Source organism: Pholis gunnellus, assembly GCF_910591455.1.
Source record: "Pholis gunnellus genome assembly, chromosome: 6".
Classification (NCBI taxonomy): Eukaryota; Metazoa; Chordata; class Actinopteri; order Perciformes; family Pholidae; genus Pholis; species Pholis gunnellus.
The window spans coordinates 24,699,150-24,722,111 of record NC_136532.1 but is presented as its reverse complement, the minus strand read 5'-3'; the positions used below and the strand labels follow the sequence as shown (position 1 = coordinate 24,722,111).

The 22,962-nt window shown below is 43.8% G+C and overlaps 1 protein-coding gene across 1 annotated transcript in view; it reads right to left on the bottom strand.

Annotated features, from left to right (window-relative positions):
• The window catches only part of fras1 (Fraser extracellular matrix complex subunit 1), a gene marked incomplete at its 5' end in the record, with an annotated part of 223,400 nt that overhangs the window by 67,182 nt on the left and 133,256 nt on the right, over nucleotides 1-22,962 (bottom strand). The window contains 8 exons of the mRNA XM_079160822.1: nucleotides 4,617-4,920; nucleotides 8,512-8,652; nucleotides 8,776-8,916; nucleotides 9,371-9,511; nucleotides 11,064-11,210; nucleotides 12,079-12,225; nucleotides 14,986-15,141; nucleotides 22,640-22,786. Of these exons, the coding sequence (XP_079016948.1) occupies nucleotides 4,617-4,920; nucleotides 8,512-8,652; nucleotides 8,776-8,916; nucleotides 9,371-9,511; nucleotides 11,064-11,210; nucleotides 12,079-12,225; nucleotides 14,986-15,141; nucleotides 22,640-22,786 (1,324 nt within the window). The remainder of the gene's footprint in view (nucleotides 1-4,616; nucleotides 4,921-8,511; nucleotides 8,653-8,775; nucleotides 8,917-9,370; nucleotides 9,512-11,063; nucleotides 11,211-12,078; nucleotides 12,226-14,985; nucleotides 15,142-22,639; nucleotides 22,787-22,962) is intronic.

Here is a 22,962-nt window from a genome sequence, read left to right as displayed (position 1 = left end):
GCCTCAGCATCATAAAGACGAGGCTTATTACCCACAAGTCCTTGGGGCTGAGGGCTCGGACACGGCTAATCTCAGAGCTACAATACATGTTTAATGTGTTGGATATTAAACAATGATGACCTTTATTAAAGGGTCAGCATTCTAACTTTATAAATAACATAACTTTGTTGCCTTATGTTATGATGTTGCGTTAAAATGTTGCATTGTGATGTCACCTTACAATCTTGCATGACGATCTGACGTTACATTATTATGCAACATTGTTATGTTACGTTACGTTGTTAAGTTACATTGTTAAGTTACATTGTTAAGTTACGTTGTTACGTTACGTTGTTACGTTACGTTGTTACGTTACTTTGTTACGTTACATTGTTACGTTACATTGTTACGTTACATTGTTACGTTACATTGTTACGTTACAGTGTTACATTACGTTGTTACAACGTAACGTTACGTTGTTGCGTTACGTTGTTGCGTTACGTTGTTGCGTTACGTTGTTGCGTTACATTGTTGCGTTACGTTGTTACAACGTTACGTTACAGTGTTACGTTACAGTGTTACATTACGTTGTTACAACGTAACGTTACGTTGTTGCGTTACGTTGTTGCGTTACGTTGTTACAACGTTACGTTACGTTGTTACAACATAACGTTACGTTGTTACAACGTTACGTTACGTTGTTACAACATAACGTTACGTTGTTACGTTATGTTGTATTCTGGTGACTGGGTTGAAGTACATGGTGTTGTCAAATAAATTAGAGAAGTATAAATTTGCCAAAAATGGATACTCAAGTAAAGTACAAATATCTCAAAATTATAAAGTACTAAAATACTTAAATATGATCCACCCTGTTGTGGTGCATAAAGAGTACATATACAGTATTTCAGCTGTGGTCAGCGGATAGTTTGTTTACTTATGAAGCAAATTCTATAAAGTGAAATACTATCATGATTTAATGTTTAACTGTTTCCTGTCAATAATTAATTGACGATGTCATGTTGAATTAGCATGTAAACGGTGACAGATAAGACCTCAACGGATGCTGATGGTTAATAGAGGATGTGAGGGCTTTCGGAATAGTTTTCAGGTGATATCTTTTGTAAAATTGTGTTCATTCTCTCATCCAGCGACTTGGAGAATGTATGGCACGGAGCACTGAAGCTGTTCTTGAGGCTCGTGGTGTTGCTGGTGTCATTTGTCACCATGTTCTTCTTTAAAATCCATCCTTCACAGAGCACATTCTCACAGCGCCTTTCAACGAAGATAAAAGTCTTTTTGAATTACAATTTCTTGCAACAAAGGTGAGACTGGTCACAGCTTTATAGCATTTGTTATGGTTAGAATCATTCTGGGCCATTAAAGAAATACTGGACAGCTTATTAAAGTAACATATTTCTGACACCGTGTCCCTGAATCTCTTTTTATGCACAGGTAATTTATGTGACCGGTGTATTTGCTGCATTCATATAAGATGAAAGAGGGATTTCTTTTTTAATGCAGCCTTGAGACAAAAATGGAGCAGCTTTTGATCTGTGTGCCGTGTGCCTATATGTGTTTAAATACTTCTCAATAGTAAAGGATGCCACTTAAGACACCCGACTCAGTTTGTGACTTGACACTTGACATGTTCTGCTGAGGCAGTAAAGATTGAAAATACCTTCTTTTGACAAGTGAAAAGAATTGAGCTCATCTTAAGCAGCCGACCACAGCTACCGACTATATATTCTGCTTCTCTTTTACCCGCAGCGACTTTCCTACGAGCGTCAGGGCCGGACACGAGGGGAAAATCAGGCTTTTACGAGAATAAAGTCAAAATTCTTGAAATGCAACCTCTTCTCAATTGCTTTATTCTCAACATTTCAACTTCACCTTTTTCTCTTTATTACAAACATTTTGACTTCATCTTAACAATGCCAAATAAAACAAGACATCATATGTTGTTGTTTTTTTAAAGATAAAAGCAAAAGAATAATTGTCTGACACTAATACCGACAGTTTAACCTTATTCTTGACATTTCAACCTTAATCTCAAAATGCACTATAATAAAAATCTGGCCCTAAAGCCTTTCTGTAGTGACTTGTAGTGTGTGAACAGAGGACATTTGGACACAACATGTTTTCCTCTGCTGGACTCTAAAGGGAATCAAACCTGAGAGCATTTCTTTGTGGCTCTGTGTCTGCAGCCATTATCCCCCACTCCACATCATTTGACAAATATGGCTATAATATGCAGATTAAATCCTATTTGGGGCTTTACGCTTTATTGTCTCCATTAATCTAATGGCTCAGAACTGGGCAGTGGACCACATTTTGCTAATTCACTGGCTCGCCTCCGTTCGAGGCCGGACCAGCTGAGTCAGGACTGAATTATCTGTTCAACATGTCGATTCCGATTGGCTGTACGGACATCGGGGCCCAAACTCAAAATCACACAGATTTGTTGCAGGAAAAAGCCAAAGCAGAACAGCTGTAGTGAGGAAAACTGTCTCCAGGCTGAAGCACTAAAGAGGCGGCATGAATTCTTTCTTTGCACATTAGCGGCCTCTTTGATCTATGGCACTGAAACTCACACCGGCTAATCACACTGTCATATACGGCAGAATAACAGGCAGAACAAATGCAAATTCTTCCACATTAAACGAGGGAAGCGTAAATGTAATGCATCTCCGGGACGCGTATGGGTTAATGGAAATGAACTTTCCAACCAGGAAGCTGCATGAATTTAAAAAAAGACAGCAGGAGGCAGATGGGCCAATAAGAATAGCAGGGAAAGATGAGATGTCAGGATGCTCGAGGACGGAGCGGACGGAGACATGGCGTGAGTCACACTAGTCAATACCAGATACATGTTAAAGTGTTGGGTGTTAACTGGACAGAACATCTTTGTATTGCTTTACAGACAGGAGACTAATGAAAGGAAAACATGAATAAATACATAATGAGTGTACTTTCTTCCATACAGGGAGCGAGGGCTCACTGGAAGGTTTGACGAGTATGAAAATGATGTAAAATCATCCCGACGGAGTTTCTGAGTGACGTGAGTGAGACACGAGTCTACTGAAGGACGATCAGCCAGCGTTCGACCCATTCATGAGACAGCCGTCACAGGTTAACCTCTGGTGTACTGTCAAACGCTTTCACGAATTTCACACAATTACGTCACAAAATTACCAAATGCAGAGTCAGTTTCACTTCTCTCCTTCTGTCCGCATACGTAATCTCCCTCTCTTGCTTCACCACAAGTGTGTACTTTCTGTCTTTTGTCTCTCTCTCTCTTTAGCTTTTGAGGGATTTGCAGTGTTGCATCAGCTCTCTGTTCATTTTTCATGAGGAACACGGAGGTTGTTTTTCTCGCCTGCACCTGGTTTGTCGATCTCATACGAGGATTGTTGCAGCTGTGTTTAGGCAACAAAACTACTTTGTTGAAAAGATTGTGGTTTGGGTTGAATTAAGTACGTATGTTATGTAACTCTTAACGTACATTTTTCTTTTAAGAAAGTTCAAATAAGTCAACGTTGACTCATGAATACGTGGGTGGTATACAAATTGTTTTCACAGCTGACTTTATTGCTATTATAGCATCAATGCCAGCGAGGCAGGACAGAGATTCATCCCTGACGGCTACCTGAAGGCGTCGGGTACCGTTTCATCTCTAATTGGAGTGATGTTGCTTTCTGGTGAGCCACTAGTACGCGAGCCAGATCCGCTGGTTAAACTCTGCACAACGAGCACCGGGCTGTTTTGCGAAATAACCACGGAAACCTCGGCGCTGATATACGCACATCAGAGGAGCCGCAGTGACTCATGACTCTGCGGTGAAGGAGACGGATGCATTGGAAACAGTTGACACGGTTCCATGAACAACCTTAGATCAATTAAAACGTCTCTATGTGCTTATGACTCCCTCAGCACGAAGGTGTGTTATTTTTATTATCCCAATTTATTTGTAGATCATTACCAGGATGACTGTTATGGAGCACTATGAAGATGAATGGGCCCCGTTTAAAGCCTTCACTTGCTCTGTGGCAGTGAGACGTATTGAACTGCAGATGGTTTTTGTACCGGTCAAATCAGATCGGGCGACTCTCGCACACTGAACGCACGATTGACCGAAAGATCTTCAACACCAAAATATATTTATGCAAATCAGGGGAGCCCAGTGCGACTCACCGCCGCTGGAAACTGCTGTCGATCTAAATTAATTTCTATCTCTTTTAAAACCTACGTCAAGGAACCCGTTCACTGGAAAATCCACCCACCTCCTCTTCAATTACGGTCAGGAGGAAGGTCGTAAAAGACGGTTGGCTGATGCTCGTTGAACCATTTAGATTGAGGGCATTATAAAGTGACATTCTCTACCACCATCATCAAAACAGCAAATGAGGAAATGAGAGTACTGAAGCTGTTCTGCAGGCTCATGGTGGACTGAAACGTTAAAACACTTTGTTTTGTGCTTTCATTTCCCGGCATATCTTTCCAGTTTATAATAATTTAACATTTAAAAATCATAATTTAACACGTAACGTCATCATCAACACAAGCTCATGTTGAGTCTTTGAGAGCTTTTTCTTCCTGATGTTCTCCACCTCCCTGCACACATCAGATCCACTGACCTGGCTTTGTCTTTTTGGTGTCTGAACCGGACGCGGCCGGATCTCAGCTCCGCCCAGGTGAAGGTGTCGTCCCCGGTCAGGTCTCGGCCGGCCTTCCCTCCCTCCTCTCCTCCTCCTCCTCCTCCCTCCCCTCTGAACAGGACCAGCCGGCCGTTCGCGGGGCCCCGGACGAGCTGGAAGATCAGCCGCTCGGACGGACTGTCGGGGTCCGTCGCCTGCAGCAGGGCGAGAGCCAGCGGGGCGAAGCCACCGATGGGGACCAGCAGGGAGCCGTTGACCCGGAGGGCCGGGGGCTGGGTGTTCACTGTGGAGGAGAAGAACATGAACTATCTCAAGAGCGATCGTTCAAAGGGAACTTGAAAAAGGTTTTGATCTTCCAGGTGAACCACAAACAAAACATCACACTGTGATGATCCCCGTGTGTCTCGCAAAGTCAGAAACAAGATTAAAGCAAATACACCGTCAGAGATGTTATCACAACGACACATGAAAGAAAGAGGAGAAATATTAATTGACAGGTTAGAACGTTTCGCTGTAATTAACTCTCTTAATCTAATTGTCCAATTATCTTTGACTATGTGATTAAAACAATAAGATAAGAAATCATCACTGGAAATAAAAGCTGTAAATTTGTCTCATAAAACTAAAGAAAAAGAAAATTGACAGGTTTCATAAATTAATTAATTTGTAATAATAATAATAGAGTGAAACAACATACAGCCTCCAATAAACCAAATTAATACATTATAATGCATTTTAATAGCCTTACATTTATCCAATTAAAATTGCAGCTAGATCAGACTGAGTGGGTGTAGGGATGAGACGAGGTTATAAAATTAAAACGGAAAAGGTGTGTGTGTGTGTGTGTGCTTGTCTGTGTTTGTCTGTGTGTGTGTGTGTGTGTGTGCTTGTCTGTGTTTGTCTGTGTGTGTGTGTGTGTGTGTGTGTGCGTGCGTGCGTGCGTGTGTGTGTGTGTGTGTGCCTGTCTGTGTTTGTCTGTGTGCGTGTGTGTGTGTGTGTGTGTGTGTGTGCGTGTGTGTGTGTGTGTGTGTGTGTGTGTGTGTGGCAGAGACGGCTGGTGAAATACGAGCGAGGCGTCTGGGTCTTGGCGTGGCATTTTAAAAGTTGGCTTTAATTGGAAGTGACTTTGTTGGGGAACTTTTTTAAAGATCAGCTCTTTTAAGAGGCCACGTTTGTAATCTTGTTATGTCTCCTCTAACGACGCCAACAGGCACTCCCAATCCTCAAAACTTTCGGCCACGCAATTAAACTCACAAATGAGAATAAGTCTATAATTTAAAAGGTCGAAAGTTTCTCAACTTTTCTTTCTTCTCGGCTGGCAAAAAATTAAAAAGCCAAAAAAAAGAGAGAAAAGAAACAACAACAAAAAGTAATGTGGTTCCAGGCTATTTCACTGGATTAACTAATGGATTAGCTGAAGCCTAAAGGCTGAGACAAATGTTCATTATTCCACAAGAAGAAAGCATTTATCACAAAGGGACTCGTGATAATATATTTCTCTATTACAATTATGCTCTGTCACATTTCATGAATCACCTCACGACCACTCGCCGTCTCTCCGCCTGCAGGTTAACGAGCGCTGTTTGAACACGAAAGCCCCAAAAATAAAAAGCACAAGACTCCTCTAATGACCTGCCTCTGCAGACAATGCTCTTCTCAGTGCTATTCAGGAGAAGTAATTAGTATTGTGGTAACAGGGAACTCCTAATGGGCCGTTAATGCCGGCAGTCTGAGCAGAGATGAAAAACACTTCTGTCACTATTCAATAACTTACATTTTTGTCTTATAAATTATCTCTGACCTGCAAGAGCAAGTCTGAAGCTCATTTATGATTTATTCTTATTTCAACAATGAATCAATCTCTCTGAATCTAAATCTTTTGTAGCCTCAGGAGTGAGTGGAGACAATGGGAGTCAGTGTAGCTCTGTATCTGCAACGAGGTCACTGTCGGCTACGACATGTCTGCTCAAAATTATTATATATAAGTCTGTCAGCTTGTTGTGGAGTTTTTAACTGATGTTATGAAACCTCGAGTTTTGCGATTTCGCCGTGGCCGTCTTGGATTACGGTCGACGCCATCTAGACTTTTTGCAACCGGTGAACAGGAAGTGACCATATCTGGACTGAGGAGGAGTGACGTAGAGACGCTGTATACGTCTCTGGTAGAGACCTGTCAATCACTGTGTAGCCCCGCCCTAAAGCATCCCCTGCTTTATGGTCTGTTTGACTCTAAATGGACCATCATTTACTAAATGAACATCATGCTGTATTGAAGAAGACTTGAAGCTAGAGATTGAGACCATAAACTCATGTTTACAATGTTTACTGAGGTAATAAATCAAGAGAGAAGTAGTCATTTTCTCATAGACTTCTATACAACCAGAGGAGTCGCCCCCTGGTGGACATTAGAGAGAATGCAGCTTTAAGACACCAGAGGTTGCCGCCTGGTCTGATAAGTAAGCTAGGAGCTTTACCGGCGACTATACCTTAGAAATATCAAAGTTGATGCCATGAACACCAAGAAATGTTATCAATGACTTATATACGTCCGTTCTGTTCCTTTACTTTATGTTCATCCTCTCCCTGGTCTTGTCACAGACCGGGAAAGTTACCAAATATGCACAACAGCTCTCAGACGCTGCCTTTTATGTGAGATTAACAGTAAATTCATGAGCAGCGCTGTGCTGAATGTGATTATTTTACATTCAAAGCTTCTATTGAAGTTTACAAATGAAGCTTTGAATGTATGACGTCATATTTTATGACATCATCACTGACTGGGATCAGAAAGTTAACTTCGCAAAGAAGCGAAATGGGATTCTTCCATTGGATTCTGGATTATTACAGAAAACAAAAGTTTACGACGGCTACGTTTCTCGTAACCGTCGTTGTTTCTCGAGTTCACTTGTTCCAGATAAATTGTGCATCAGCAACATAAACGTTGCTGTTAAATGAATCAGACATATTTCCTGTATTTCATTACACGAGCCGCAGCTTTGGAGCGACATTAACGTTTAAAACGACTTCACCTCACAGAGCACCATGGCTGTCGGCTCGCCGGCCTGTCGCCTAGCAACCAGCCATGTGGATGTAGTTTCTTATGTGACGTTTTCTGGTCGACTCGTTGATCTATGCTGCTTCATTTGCATAAAAAAACAACAACATTTATTCCATATCTAAATCAGGTTAACTGACAAATGGGGTTTTTGCGTAGAAGGAATTTGCCTTTGTGTTTTATAGAGATAAAAGCAAGCACTGTTGAATAATTATTTATTAAAATGAAACAGCCTACTGCGTGTAAGCTGTCACCATGAAGAGCTCGGAGCCAACTGATAATCCGACAGAGCATCTCACATCATTAAACATCTTGATGCTGCATATTGGAGGCTTATTTAACGGGGTGTGTGTGGAGGACAGTCGACCGTGTTCAACGCTGGATCATCAACGGGGCGAGAGCTCGAGGGAACAGGAAGTGGAGAGAGACTTTCTTTTACACTTGAATACACACACATGTAAAAATGTATAAACGCTGTTAGCTTAACAAGACATCTAATTAACTCTTTTATCTCGACTTCATCACAACCTTCAGTCCCCCTGTTGTGTTTGTAAATGTAAATGACTCGTTGTATTTACACAAGGTGTTGTTAAAGTTGCATTAAAAACTGCATAAATGTCTCATTAAAATTGGTTCAAGAAACAACAGAGTTTGGCAGAAATTAGAAGAAGAAGTTGAGTGTTTATGTAATTTCCTTTTCAAAGTACTGCAGCTTTTTACCAAATATTAGCTATAACACTAACCTGATCCACCCTCTCGTGGTGATTGCGGTCATTTTGTGCGTTGGGACAATGATACATGAAGACATGATGTCGTTACCGTGGCAGGTTCTGGTCTTCTGGTCGGCGTAGAATCCGTGTCCACAGTCGGGGGTGCAGTAACCCTCCATGAGGTAGGTCTGGACTCGACAGGCGCTGCAGCGTCCGACGCCGTCACACAGCACGCAGTCGGAGGAGCAAGCTGGAGAAGAAGAAGAAGAAGACAAAGACACCCTGTTTTAAATCAAGTCTTGGACTCATTAAATACATTTTATTTTAAATGTGGGAGATTTATAAAATAGATTGCATTCAACAAAAGTCTTACGTTTGCAGATTTGAGACGAGGCGTCCAGGAAGTGGTTTCTGCCACATTCCAGCACACACTGACCCTGCAGGGCGGCGTAGGGGGGCTGGCACTGCTGGCACTGAGCCGGACCCCGACACTCCACACAGTGATCGTCACAGCCTGGCCGACGCACACACACACACACACACACACACACACACACACACACACACACACACACACACACACACACACACACACACACACACAGCATTAAACACAAACCAAAGCTGTGGCTTCATAAAGTCATAAAGAAGTGCACATTTGCTTCATTCATAGTTTTCATGTGGGTTGTGTTTGATTTGACATTTATCAGAATATTTGCGTGTGTTAAATTCATCGCTATTGTGTTATTAAATAGAATGTGACCGGAGCAAACCAACCACATTCAGATTCAGAGAAACTCCAAATTCAGATCTTAAAGGGGTCTCTCAAGGAATGATTCACGGTTTTAATAAGAAATAGATGATTAAAAAAGAAACTTCAAGTGGTCACTAATGCACAAAGATAATAGAGAAAAGAAGGAGAAATATTCCTCCTTCTTCTGTGTGTGATGTGGTCCGTGAGGACTGACCGAGGCATTTGTCTCCGTCCTGATAGGACCCGGCGGAGCACCCCTGGGTGCACACTCCGTCCTGCAACACGTGGCCCTCCATGCACTGCAGGCAGTCCGTCCGCAGAGGGCCTCTACAGGCGTTACAGCTCCAGTCACACTCTGGAGGAGGAGGAGGAAGAGGAGGAAGAGGAAGAGGAGGAGGAAGAGGAGGTGGTGTGTGTGTGTGTGTGTACAGGGACGTTGGGATTAGAAGGTGAGAACAGAAGAAAGAAACAGATTTCATTATTTCTATGAACCCGTTTGTGTGTTTTTCTCTCTGCACCTTCACATCTGTTGTGTTTGTGCTTCGTTAATATTGACGAGGGAATTAAACACAATTAGGACAAATTAAACTGTGTGTTGTGTGAGCTGCTAGGTTTGTATTAAAAGATAGAAAAGGTTTAACAAAGAAGAGATCACGCCACGCTCAGCCACAACAGAGGACACCAGGGGGCTTTTATAATATATTATATTTCATATAATGCAGAATAAACGTTTAAGTTTAACACTAAGTCAACTAATTATTGCTCTATTTGTGAACTCTGCAGTGTTTATTCTGAGTCAGATGGTGTGGAAAAGAAAACTACACAAACAGTTACATATAATAATATATAGCATTCTCATTTTTGTTCTTTTTACATATTTTATTAAATCCTACATGAGAAGTTATAACACATCTTTTATTTGACTTTTCTCACACGACAGTGAGGAGAGTAGAAAAGCTACGACTCTACTGCGATGAATAAAAGAAGTGGAGGCTTCCACAGAGGCTTCTTTATTCTTTTTGAGGATCCAACAGGAGCCGAGAGGTAAATTAGGGGGTTCCTCCCTCGAGAAAGATCAGTGATAAACCCCAAAACGAATGTAGGTTGTTGGGTAGAAAAGCTTCTCTCAGGGAACGTTCCCCCTGTGGGAAGGTTTTAGTTTTCAGAGAGTGCTGCTTCGTAGCGCTGTGGGTTCATCCCGGGTTCAGGATTAACCCGGTAGCTGCTGCAGCTCGAGGGGATGAACGCAGCGTCGCCGCGGGCCGGACGGCTAAAACCCGACCTGTCGATGCTGAGAGGCGCCGCTAACAGGAAATCACTCTGTGCACCTCGCCTCTAGAGGTTATCTTGAGTTTATAATCCCGTGTTAGACGTGGGGGGTCTGGGGGCACCTGAGAAACGTCTCATTACGCTTTCTGTGAATTGAAGTGGATATCTGTGTTAAGCCGGTGTGACAACACGGTCCGCATTCACAACAGTCCGCCCTCTTTGAGATAAGAAGAAAGATATTTTCTTATTTGTGAGTTGTCGATAAAACGGAGTGACGGGTTTTAAGTCTGGGCTGGTTAGCGGCTAATTAAACAAGAGCCGCTGCACGCAGAAGGAGACAAATAAGAGGAACAAGTTATTCACACCGGGTCCTCTGAGGCTCATTCATCAACTTCCCCGCAACGCTGGGAGATTTAATGCTGAGCTCAAACGCACACACATTGTTTAGGATTTTGCATATCTGGTCTCACAGTTCATCACTTGATCAATGGAGCCCATAAACCCAATGTAGCTCACATGCAATATGGATGGAGAGTAATTTATGAATATCATAAAGGGCACACTAGATATCCTCATTATTAATCCAGCGTTTCCCCCTCACCCCCCATGTACCATGAAGTGTGTGTGTGTGTGTGTACCTCTGCAGGCCCGGGTCGTGGTGTTGAGGTAGTACTGGTGGGCGCAGCTGTCGTACTGGCATTCTCCGAACAGCAGCACCTTGGCCGGGTCGCGGCAGGACGTACAGACCCCGGGCATGTCGCACGTCAGGCACTGTCCGTCGCACGCTGCCGGAGACAGAAGAGGGTCGACGCGGAGGTTTAGGTGAGCTACGAGCATCGGACTGAACCATGTGGTGTTATCACGTCTGTTGTCATGATTTCTGACTTGAGTTTAGAAATGATCCACCTGCTCTTCAGGCTGCAGCTACACGATTATTATTATTATTATTACATCCAACAAGAATGTGTGGAATCACTGGATTAGACTTTGTTTGTTTACCTGCTGGTTAACAGCATATAACACTCAACATATCACATGTACAAAAGCAAAAGATAATCCATTCTGTGTGCATGTTAATAAGTCAAGTTGGGTCTTTTGTGAATATTTTCCAAATATTCTCTTCAACTAGCTGCTCCTTCTTGATTAAAAACAACTGTGAGACATGTACCCAATGACTGTCTACCACTGTGTTTATGTATCTTCAGAGGAGGGAGGAGCCTTGCTGAGTGTGTGTGAGCGGAGTGTGTGTGAGCAGAGTGTGTCTGTGTGAGCGGAGTGTGTGTGAGCGGAGTGTGTGTGAGCAGAGTGTGTGTCAGTGCTTTACAGTCACTGTATTCAGTGTTATCAAGGTGACTTAAAGGAGAGTTTCTGCTTCAGCTGCAGGTGCGTCAGTCACGAACACTGCAAAACGTACGTACGGATGAACAGGACACACGTATACATTTTAATATTCACTATGAAAATGATGAATCAACACCTCAGAGATGACCTGGCATTGACTACAACGGCTGTACTCTCTAGTGTTCTTATTATTTTGTCCAGGCCCTGTAAATCATTAGGGGTCTCGGATGTTATCTCGGAGCTTCTGGATCGCACGTACAGCAGTCTCCCCCCCCCCCCCCCCCCCCCCCCCCCCCCCGACCCCTCACTTACCCTGACAGACCCTGTGGCCGTTGTCGTAGTATCCGGGGGCACATTTGGGACGGCAGAGACCCGAGGGCAGCAGGAGGCTGCCGGCGGGGCAGGAAGTACAGGCGTGAGGCCCCGAGCCACTGCAGGCCTCACATGACGGATGGCATCCTGGGTTGAATTAAAAAAAGGTCATTTCAGTTCATTAACATGAGATGAAACATGTTTAAGGTTTCTACTGGAACACGTTTACATGCTTTGATGTTCAATAAACATGTAACTCATGCTGTCCGTCTGAATACACCGGTACCAACCACAGACTGTTCATAAGAGCTGGACGTAATCGCGACGTCTCTCATTGGTTTGTGGACTGATGTTTTGAAACCTCGAGTTCGGCGGTTTTTCTGTCGCCATGTTGTTTTTTTCGCAACCAGTGAACAGGAAGTGACCATATCTGGACTGAGGAGGAGTGACGTAGAGACGCCGTATACCTGTCAATCACTGTATAGCCCCGCCCCTAAAGCATCCCCTGCTTTATGGTCTGTTTGACTCTAAATGGACCATCATTTACTAAATGAACATCATGCTGTATTGAAGAAGACTTGAAACTAGAGATTGAGACCATGAGTCAACATGTGACATAGGAAGTGTGACATTGTGGGTTGACAGGGACTCCAGATACCCAGATGTGTGAGCACAATGTGTGCATTGTTTCTCATGGTATGTCCCCTTTAAAAGATTCCATGTTGAGAAATGAGGTCATGGAAACAGCACATACAATGCAATAAAGCACTACAACAAAGACAAATGTGAGATGAAATAGAATAACGCGGCGTTATCAACACTTACTGCTGAGCATGTATGACGGAGGTACACGTTAGAATAATGCAGCTTTGTTGTACAACACAAGAGAAACATCAGATACGTGCAGTATAGAATCTGTGCTGCAGCTGAAGTCTCACTGTGACAAACCTGAAACTTGCAGAGAAGTCGAATGACTAAAAGCTGCTGAAATATGAAGTCCTTGATAAGAAAAAATATATATATATACATATTCATAAGTCTCACTAATCACTATCAAGGGTCTAATCATTCTCAGATTGCTCTGCTGCTCACACACACACACACACACACACACACACACACACACACACACACACACACTGCTCATATCCAGCCTTGAATAATAATCATCACCACCAAAATAAAAAGATGGAAACATGAAATCTCCCTCTGATGTGGAGAAATTCATCCTCTGACCCAAATCTACAGCAGCAGGAGTGAGATGTTACCTGTACCTAGAAATGCTATTTCCATCTCTCTGGCTTTGTGTCTTATATATGTGTGTGTGTGTGTGTGTGTGTGTGTCTGTGTGTGTGTGTGTGTGTGTGTGTGTGTGTGTGTGTGTCGGGCTCAGCTAAATGAGACCCCAGAGGTTTTTAGTCTTACAGCCTGAAGCTTCCTGTTCACACATTTAAATCTGTGTGCAGCTCAAGTGTGGAGGCAGCGGCTTCCACATGATTGTGATGATGAGGAGGAGGAGGAAGAAGAGGAGGATGAGGAGGTGGAGGAGGAGGAAGAGGATGAAGAGGGACATATCAATGATGACTGGGATAATCGTGCAGTAAGTGAGCAGCGTAGGAAAGAGGCTGAAGGTGATGAAGAGGGTGAGGATGATAATGATGATAAGCAGACTGATGGATGAAGGTGACATCGATGAGGATGATGATGGTCAGGGGGATTAGTAGAAGACATCAGCTAGTGGTCCAGTATTCAGAGTCCAGATATAAACATGCATCTGTGTAACGTTCCACCAGAGAGACATTAGCAGCTACAAGTCACGAGATGATCAACTCTGTTCTCTGAGTTCATGAACAGAACGTCAGACACATGAAGACACTCAGAGGTTTCACTTGGTTCAGGTTTAGGACACAGTCCAGTGGTAGTCAACACGGTTAACAGCTTGAAGCCAAAGACGCCACCGGTGTTTCGGGTTTCACCAGTGACCGTGTTAACTGGTGACGTCAGCTGTTGAACACACACATAGAACATGTAGGTGTCCTCGTAAAAGACTTCTAGTTTTAAATATCTGTGTTTATTATCGTAAACAAACATTTACGTGACGATCAACCGCGGACGCATTCGGCTGAGAGTCACCAGTTAACACGGTCACTGGTTAAACTGAAACACCTGTTCTGATAGAACTTGAGTCTGTTGTTGGAATATCGACTCTGACAACCGAACATGAAACAAGCCGACATTCTGATGCTGTTAACTGTTTTAATTCAATGTTTAAAGCTCGATAACTCGTCGCACATTTATTTACGGCGTCGGCTGTAAAGCGGTCGATAATGACGAGGATGATGATGTTATAATAAAATAATGAAGACTAAGGATCCTAATGAGGGTGATGATGGCTACATTATACAAAACATTACTTTAGAACCATCACTTTTAGAGCAGAGTAACTGTTAAATCAATAATACAGGTTTCCTCAGAGAAACGCCTCCAAATCCCCCAAATGTCTGCCCAGAGCGTGAGGAGTGAGCGGGGAGGAAATGTGTGGGTTTGGAGTTATTCTGGGTATTATAGGAGTATCAGGGAGTGTGTCTCCGAGTACTTTTCTGATGTAATTCTACAGCCCGAGGAGATTTGACCTGAGAATTCATTCCACCGCAAAATAAAAATAATAAACCTCTGAGCTATTTTTTCTTTCAACACTGGCTTTAAATTCAGCATTTCTTTATATTTAAGAAGAAAACTCCTCGCAGGTCAACACGATGACCCCAATTTTAGAGATCTTTGACGGATGAATAAAACATTAAAAGTGGCGGTGGGGATATTCCTCACAGGTGGAACAGCTCCTGCCTGACCTCTGACCCCGTGTGTGCTGTGTGAAAGCGAGGAGGAGGAGGAGGTGAAGGCCCTTACCGATGCAGGCTCCGTGCCAGCCGTAGTGTCCCCGGGGACAGTCGGAGACGCAGTGGTCGCCCAGCAGCCAGGTCCTCGCCGCGCTGCACCACAGGCAGACGCTGCCGACGGCCGTCTGCAGGTCGGCCGCGCAGCGCTGACAGTCAGGGCTGCACTCTGCAGGGAGGACACACACACACACACACACACACACACAGGAAATGAAGGCTTGTATTTTCGTCATCACACAGACAAACATCGCAGTCACACAGGTCTCAATCTCTGTTGTTTTTGCTCAAGTTAAAATAAAAACAGTCCATTCATCATTTTTCCACTCCACACTAATGTTTCTTCAGTTCAAGTCTTGCTCTTCATCATCATCATCGTCGCCGTTTGACAGGATACACAAAGCGACGGAGCGAGGCCAGAGAGCGGATGAATCTTTGAAGAACAAACCTTTTGATCTATATTTACTTCTTCTGAGATCTGTTTACTTTTAAAATGCCTCGCCTGCGGGGTTCTTCTTGAACGACGCACAGAAACAACAAGAGAAGAACAATTACGCAACAGAAACATTCATAAAAAGAGGAAATTATAATGAGGACGTCTCATCTAGAAGTGCTGGGATCGGGTGGCAAGTTCACTAATTAAACCTCAGCGATGATTCCTCTGTGAGAAATGAAATCAGAAAAGAAATCTATCAACTCTCAAACTCTCAGATCTCCCTCCATCTTTTAGATAACAACCCCCCCCCCCCACACACACACACACACACACACCCACACACACACACACACCCGTATACATCTGCACAGCTGCAGAACAATGAAGAACACCTGGCTGTGTTTTATCTGATGCCGTCTGGCCGGCACAGAGATCTCTATCTACGGAGGAACCAGCAGAACAACGGGGCTCTGCGGGGGAGGAGGCGTGAAGCCGGGCCGGCTGAGGGGAAACTCAGATAAAGAGGCCGATCACGTAGAAGGAGGAGGAGAAGGTTCACACTTCTCTTGATGAGAAGAGCGAGCACGAGGTTAAAGCAGACGGATATCAAACCGCCTGACAGAAGAAGGTCTGGTTTTAGTGCGAAGATGCGACAGGTGATGTGAAGGTGATTCAGTGGATTTACAACGTAAGAATAAGTGGTCGAGGTGGAATTTATAAAGAGTTTAGACTTGCTTCAAAGACAAATGAGGAAAAAATAAGATTTTTAAATGTATTAAGAAGCAAAAGTCATTAAATAAAAGAAAAAAAAGCAAAAGCTGCACTTGGAGCGACCTGAATCTGTAACCAAGTGATGGAGGGATGAATAAGAAACAGAGCAGAGAAGAGAGAAAGCTTCTGCTCTTATCTGACATGAACTGAAGGAGTAGGAGTCGTGTTTGACATCTTTGCATGTTATATTTAACTCCCTGTTTCCATGGCTTGGTCAGATAAACGTATTCATACGCTGTACTTTCTTCAGAGAGCTTCTCTCCATTGTTTCATGAAACAATATGCAGAATCTTTAGAAGTGTTTGAAAAGAGGACAAAACCCCGTTTACCTTCTGTCTCAAGTCTTAAAAACCAACATCTGAACCAGCAGTAAGCTCGGCTTGTTTGGCTCCACACATTTCTATTTCCTTTTGGTTTCGCTCGTTCCAGTTGAAGATATATAAGTGAGGGACGTCTCTGTGAGAACGAGTCGATGAGATTTACATCCGCTGGACTGTAAACTGTTTACATTTGGATGTCTCGTCATCCTTCTGCTTGTGTGAATATTTCTGAGTGGCCCTACATTTAACTCCGACTGACTCCAGAGCAGCAGATCCTCCTGAACCAGGTGAGTCTCCAACAACAACAGACTGAAAGAAGAAGAAGAAGAAGAAGAAGAGCCTCCTCTCCTCTCCTGTCCCAGCCACAGCTTTTATATCACATTACAACAAAACACGTCTCAGCGTTCCTCCTGCAGGTAATCCGGCTCCACGCTGGAGACCAGATAACTCAGGCGTCGGGGGCTTATTGACTGTGCAGACTAAAAATGAATATAAAACTGAAAATGGTATTGATCCGGGTCCTCGGAGTCCCCCTTTATGACGCAGTTACCAATTTTTTGAAGCGCATAAAAAAGGTATTGTGGAGATATAAATGCACGGCACGCAGACTGGATGATGGTATTCTCCTGTGGGCCGGATTTATTCCAGACATTATCCAATACCTCGCGCTTCTTCTACATTTTTATCCCCCTGCATCCGAAATATATTGAGCAGAATCCCTTTTAACGAGAGTCACGCAGGAAAATAAAGACCCACAATGTCTCTCAATTAGTCGCTTCCTTATCGAAAAATAAGAGAAAAAGACGTGAGTCTGCGAGTGTGAGTGCAGCAGAAGTTGAGAAAGCGAGAGGAGCTAAAGTGGGACATGGTCTTTATTTGAAGTTACAGGCGTAAGAAGAGACGCTGTGTGGTCCTCTGACGCCGACGTCACCCTGTCTAGACATGCTGCCCCAACAAAGGAAGGATTCACGCACGCAAGCTATTAAAGCAGCCCTACTTTTCTCTTCACGCTCAGCTCTGAATCACTGCTGGCTCCTTTATAACAAAGCTGTTATAATGTCAGATTTAGGATAAGGAAGGCAGCTCCACTCTGTCACTCAACACAAAAAGACCGACAATAACGTGGACCGGATGCAGAACAAACATGTTCTATTTGGACGTTTGTACCGCACATATAACGGGAGGAAGCACACGACGACGACGACGACGACAAAGTGTTCACGTCACGTGGGGAATATTAGAAAAGCCACACATTGAGCTGCGACTAAATGTAAAAGGGGAGCGAACGTGTGTCCTCCTTTTCAAAGATGACACGCGTCTTTCTACACAAAAGTATTTCCTGCTCCCATCTCCTGCACATCTCGGCTGATTACCATCCTTCAGAGGCGCTGGTGGGTTCAAAAGCCAGCGTGCAGATGTTAGTAGCTTGTCTGGAAAGGGGTGGAACTGAAAATGACTTCTATGGTACCCTCGAGCTTCCTCTTTACAGATATTCACATTCTAAAAATGGTGTATTTGAATATTTGACTGGAATGCGGAGACTCTAGTTCGCCCGGTTGAACTCATGTGTGATGATGTCAGTCCCTCCCGAGAGGAAGCCTGACTTCACTGTAAATGTGCTGCTGTGACCTTTAGGATGATCACGGCCTCGTGAAACTTAACAACCACAAACTAGAGACGGAAGGCTTTCAGAGGATGTTTGACGTTCCTTAGGTACGCTGACAATAAGTGGGTTTACGGAACAAAGCGCTCGCCCTCGTTTTGACAAAAGAATGTGTTTCTTTGGAAGAAATCTCATCAAATCACAGCATGGGTTTCTATATGGAGTTCCTCGATGTGTTCCTAATGTGGTCTTTTTAAGGGATTCTTGATCATCATTGTCAATTCACGAGTTATACAATTGTATTTTATTTTTTAAATTAGTACCAAATCTGTGTGTCAAATGGCGTCAACCCCAAAGTTGCTGTAACAACGTTTAAGACACAATAGATGATGTGAATGTTCATCATATACGTCGATCATAATGTTCTAAAGCTCTTTTACACTTTATTACTGATTCACGACAAGAACCACGTCACAGACGGCGAGCTACATCTCACATGAGTCGTTCCCAGCTTCTACACTGACCCCCTGCCCCCCCCCTAGAGATCTGGCTCTCTAAGGGTTAAACTCATGATATATGGTTTTGTTTCACTCCTAAAATATCAATCTAGATATATTCTTTGTTTAGTTTACAGTACAGCTCCACATATTGTATTCCTTTTCTTTTTCCATGAGGTCTCTGCATAAACGTCCTTCACTGTAAACATGAAACGCCTCGGCTCATATAACACTGGCTGCACATCTAATAAGAAGCACATCATATCTAATACAGAGGTTGCAAAGTGGAACAGAAACATGTTGAAGTGGGAACGCTCAAAGGTACAAAGGTTACTACGACCGGTGGTTTAGTCGAGTTTCAGCATGAACACGTTACGAATGCGTTGAAAGAGACGCCGACGGCTGCTGTCGCTGAAGGAAACGTCGTCTCTTAAACGTGTTTCCTCGGAGGGTTTTCACTCTTTATTGACAGGAAAAAAAATAATGATCCTTTTCTTTCCTGTTTCTATGGTGATGTGTTCTTGTTATCCAGCGTGCGGGTCTATTTTAAGCTTCGTATGCTGTATAGTGATTATGAAGCAAGAATAAATAAACTGGTGTAGAGTTGTGAGCCTCTCTCTCTCTCTCTCTCTCTCTCTCTCTCTCTCTCTCTCTCTCTCTCTCTCGGACGGTCAGAGCTCAACGTTTCCGTGCGATCGGCTCGTTTCTCTTCAGATCAGACGAGATGGATGTAAGGAAACGAGAGGAGAGACAGGAGGGAGGGTGAGAGGGCTAAACTGTGTCTCTGCAGCTGATGTCACTCCTCGATGTGAGACTCACATCTCAGGCTTCCAGTCTGAAACGGTAGAAAGTCAACAAGACAACGAACAAACACGTCAAACCTAAAACCAAACAAACAGCCGGGGATCAGGTGTTCAATCACATCCCAATACAAGACTAATAAGAGACGCTGTCAATGTGGTACTCTCTAAAGATATACAACCATTCATTTTAACAAGAAAGTCAGAGATCTGAAAATGTCGGTTCATGTTGATGAATTATTCATAATCTGTGTCAATAAACAGGTGAGTAAAGCAGGATTGACTGTCTGCAAAGCGGCTAGCTGCAGAGGTAATGAATCAAGAGAGAAGAAGAGTCATTTTCTCATAGACTTCTATACAACCAGAGGAGTCGCCCCCTGCTGGACGTCGATGCAGGTTTCAGTATTGGCTTCACTTTTCAGAGCCGGAGGTTGCGCCCTGTCTCAGACACGTCAATATTTCCCATCATTCACCTGGGACTGCTGTCATAATATTGCAGCCAGGCTCAGTCAACATCGAGGATAATGACACATGAACATGGAAAGAAAGCTAGCGGAGCCGACCCACTGGTGTTTACACAGGAAAGAAGCAATTACTGGGTTTCTTACTGGTCCAACAACAAATGCCTTTTCATTACTGCCATCTCTGTTCCAGTCTCCCATAGATGTGGGCCGTTCTGCAAAGAGCATAAATCACAAATGAGCAGCGGTTCCGGACCGAGTGCGATGGCTCCGAACAGTTTAAGGGTTCAGATAACAGTGTTTTTAAAAGACAAGCGCTTGTGGAATTTGTGATAAAGTATGAGCGACGAGGGCGCCGCCGCCGCCGCTATCGAAAGGGAATCGAATAAGAGGAGGGGGACGAGGGGGACGAGGGGGACGAGACGGACGGGATGAGAGTGAGACAGACAATAGTGAGACATCTGCCTCTGATGCTCTCGTACGTGAACTCGTGATTGAGAGTGGAAGCCTCATCGCCTTAAGAGGTTATGTAACAGAGAAGGTGTAATCCAAGGGTGTGTGTGTGTGTGTGTGTGTGTGTGTGTGTGTGTGTGTGTGTGTGTGTGTGTGTGTGTGTGTGTGTGAGAGAGAGATAGAGTGGGTTTGGGATAAAATATGTGTCTATGTGTAAATCTGTGTGTAACTAAATTTGGATTCGAGAGAGAGCTTAGTGTGTACAGTATATAAATGTGTGTGTGTGAGTGAGAGAGAGAGAGAGAGAGAGAGAGAGAGAGACAGAGAGACAGAGAGAGAGAGAGAGAGAGAGAGAGAGAGAGAGAGAGAGAGAGAGAGAGAGACAGAGAGAGAGAGAGAGAGAGAGAGAGAGAGAGACAGAGAGAGAGAGAGAGAGAGAGAGAGAGAAGGTGTGTGTAGATGAGAAAGAAAGTGTGAGACAGAAAGAAAGAAAGAAAGAAAGGAGAAAACTAGAATAAGAAAATAAAGGAGATAAAAAATGTGTCTGAGTCTAGAAAATCAGTGTTCGAGAAAGGGCTTAGTGTTAAATGTGAATGTGTAGGTGTGTGTGTGTGTGTGTGTGTGTGTGTGTGTGTGTGTGCGAGTGTGTGTGTCATGCAGAAATGATGACCTCAGTATTTCTGTGGCCCCGAAGTGCCTGAAGGCATCTTTTATTAACCAGAGTTCGGCTGAGCTTGACCCATTTGAGATTAAGGTTGCGTGTGAGTTTTCAAACTAACTGCTTGTGTGAATGTGTAGGTGTGTGTGTGTGTGTGTGTGTGTGAGAGGCTGCCGGTCTGTGTGTGTCTGTGAGCTAAAATCTGGTTGCAGCTTCACATCTCCAAACAGTGTGTGTCATCAAAAACTGTAATTAAAAGTCACTGTGTTTACCCCCCCCATGGTGTAAACACGCCTGTTTTTAATCTACAGCCAGCGGTCCAGAGAGGTAGAATCTCATTTCATTACCCGGCAGAGAGGGAGGACAGCCAGAGCTACCTCTACGCACAAACACTGAGATATCAAATGTTCTATTTACTTTCTGTCTGTTTGTCAAAGACATATTAGTGCCTGATGAGGAAGATGAAGCGGAGCGAGGAGGCGTGAAGTATCTCCTGTTTCCTGGCAGAGATCTACAGAAAGCTCGTCTTCATCGCCGTGGATGTTAGATGAGTTTCTTTCATATATATTTATATAAAAAGGTGAAGATACGTTTATGGAAAGAAACTCTTCCTCCAGTTTGTTGTTTTGTAGTTAAAGACACATGGCATAGTTGTCTGTTAAACATAGAAACACACGATTCTCCAGGAACAGTAACGGGACTATGAGGTTTACGTAAAAAAAGAGAAGAAATGAATCTTTAGCTTCAGCTCAATGGTGCACAAAATAGAATATAAGACTCAATGATGTGTTATTGAAATGCACTGTGGAAGTCACGGTGAACTTCTCTCCTTAAAGAGTTTGAACCTTTATCAAAAAAAATGTTTTTTTCCAATCACAGATCCAGACAAGTTCTAAAACAGACGCCATGTTCTCCACAAACATCCAAGTGCTCCGACCGTCACTCACCTGCTGACGTCCATGAGAAAATAAAAAGGGCTTTTCGTTACTCTTATAATTCATTTGCAGGCGGCTGATTGGTCAACTATAATGCTATGATTCTAATTATTGTAGCTGGTGAAAAGCATTGCAGTTCAAATCTTCCATCTGCTCTGATTTCTGTGGGTTTTCTTTGTTGTCTTTGTAGTGAATTCCAAAAATACTCATTTTTTAAATGCTGCTCTGCCAGAAATAATGATTTCTTAATTACATATGGGACCCTTTGTATGTAAACAAATCTTGGCCAGTTGATCGGCGACTATAATAACTATAAACATATTTTCAGCAAACCCAAAGTAAAGACTTCTCCTTCAGCTTGCAGCCCTGCAGATCCTTCCAGAACCCGACGGTTCACAAGAACCCGACTGCAGAGCTTTCAGGGGACAGATATCAATCAAAGAGCATCTATTGCACAAAGACGGCCGGCTTCCTCTCTCATGAAAGATGCAGGTTATTGGCGCTACAGACTGGTTATGTGTCTCTGTGTGCGTGATCATGGAAAGCTCAGCGGGCAGAGCGAGGTACTGACCCTCCAAGAGTCGGTGGTTCAATTCCCACCGGGGGCCACTCAGGATATAAATACAAGCACTCATGGCAGCTTTTTGACGAAAGCTCGGCGCAAATGGCACAGACACACACACACACACACACACACACACACACACACACACACACACACAGGCTGACTTACTGAGACACTCTCCAGTGACGGCGTCGAGGAAAAGCCCCTCCTGGCAGCTCGTCCTGCAGTAGCCGTTCTGTAGGGAGGCCAGCAGGGGGCAGGAGGTGCAGTCGGCCTGGGAGGGACCGGAGCAGGTCTGGCAGGACGGGTGGCATGCTGGGAGGTGGAAGACGAAGGGAGGACAGGGACAAAATGGGGGTGGGGGGGGTGTGGGGGGTATGGGAGAAAAGGGTTTAAAATCGGGCAAAAGTCACAACATAACGTGGTTGGGTCAAACAAACACAGGACTTTCACCCAGGGGAGCCTCTGTTTGTGTCCTGTGTGAAACCAAC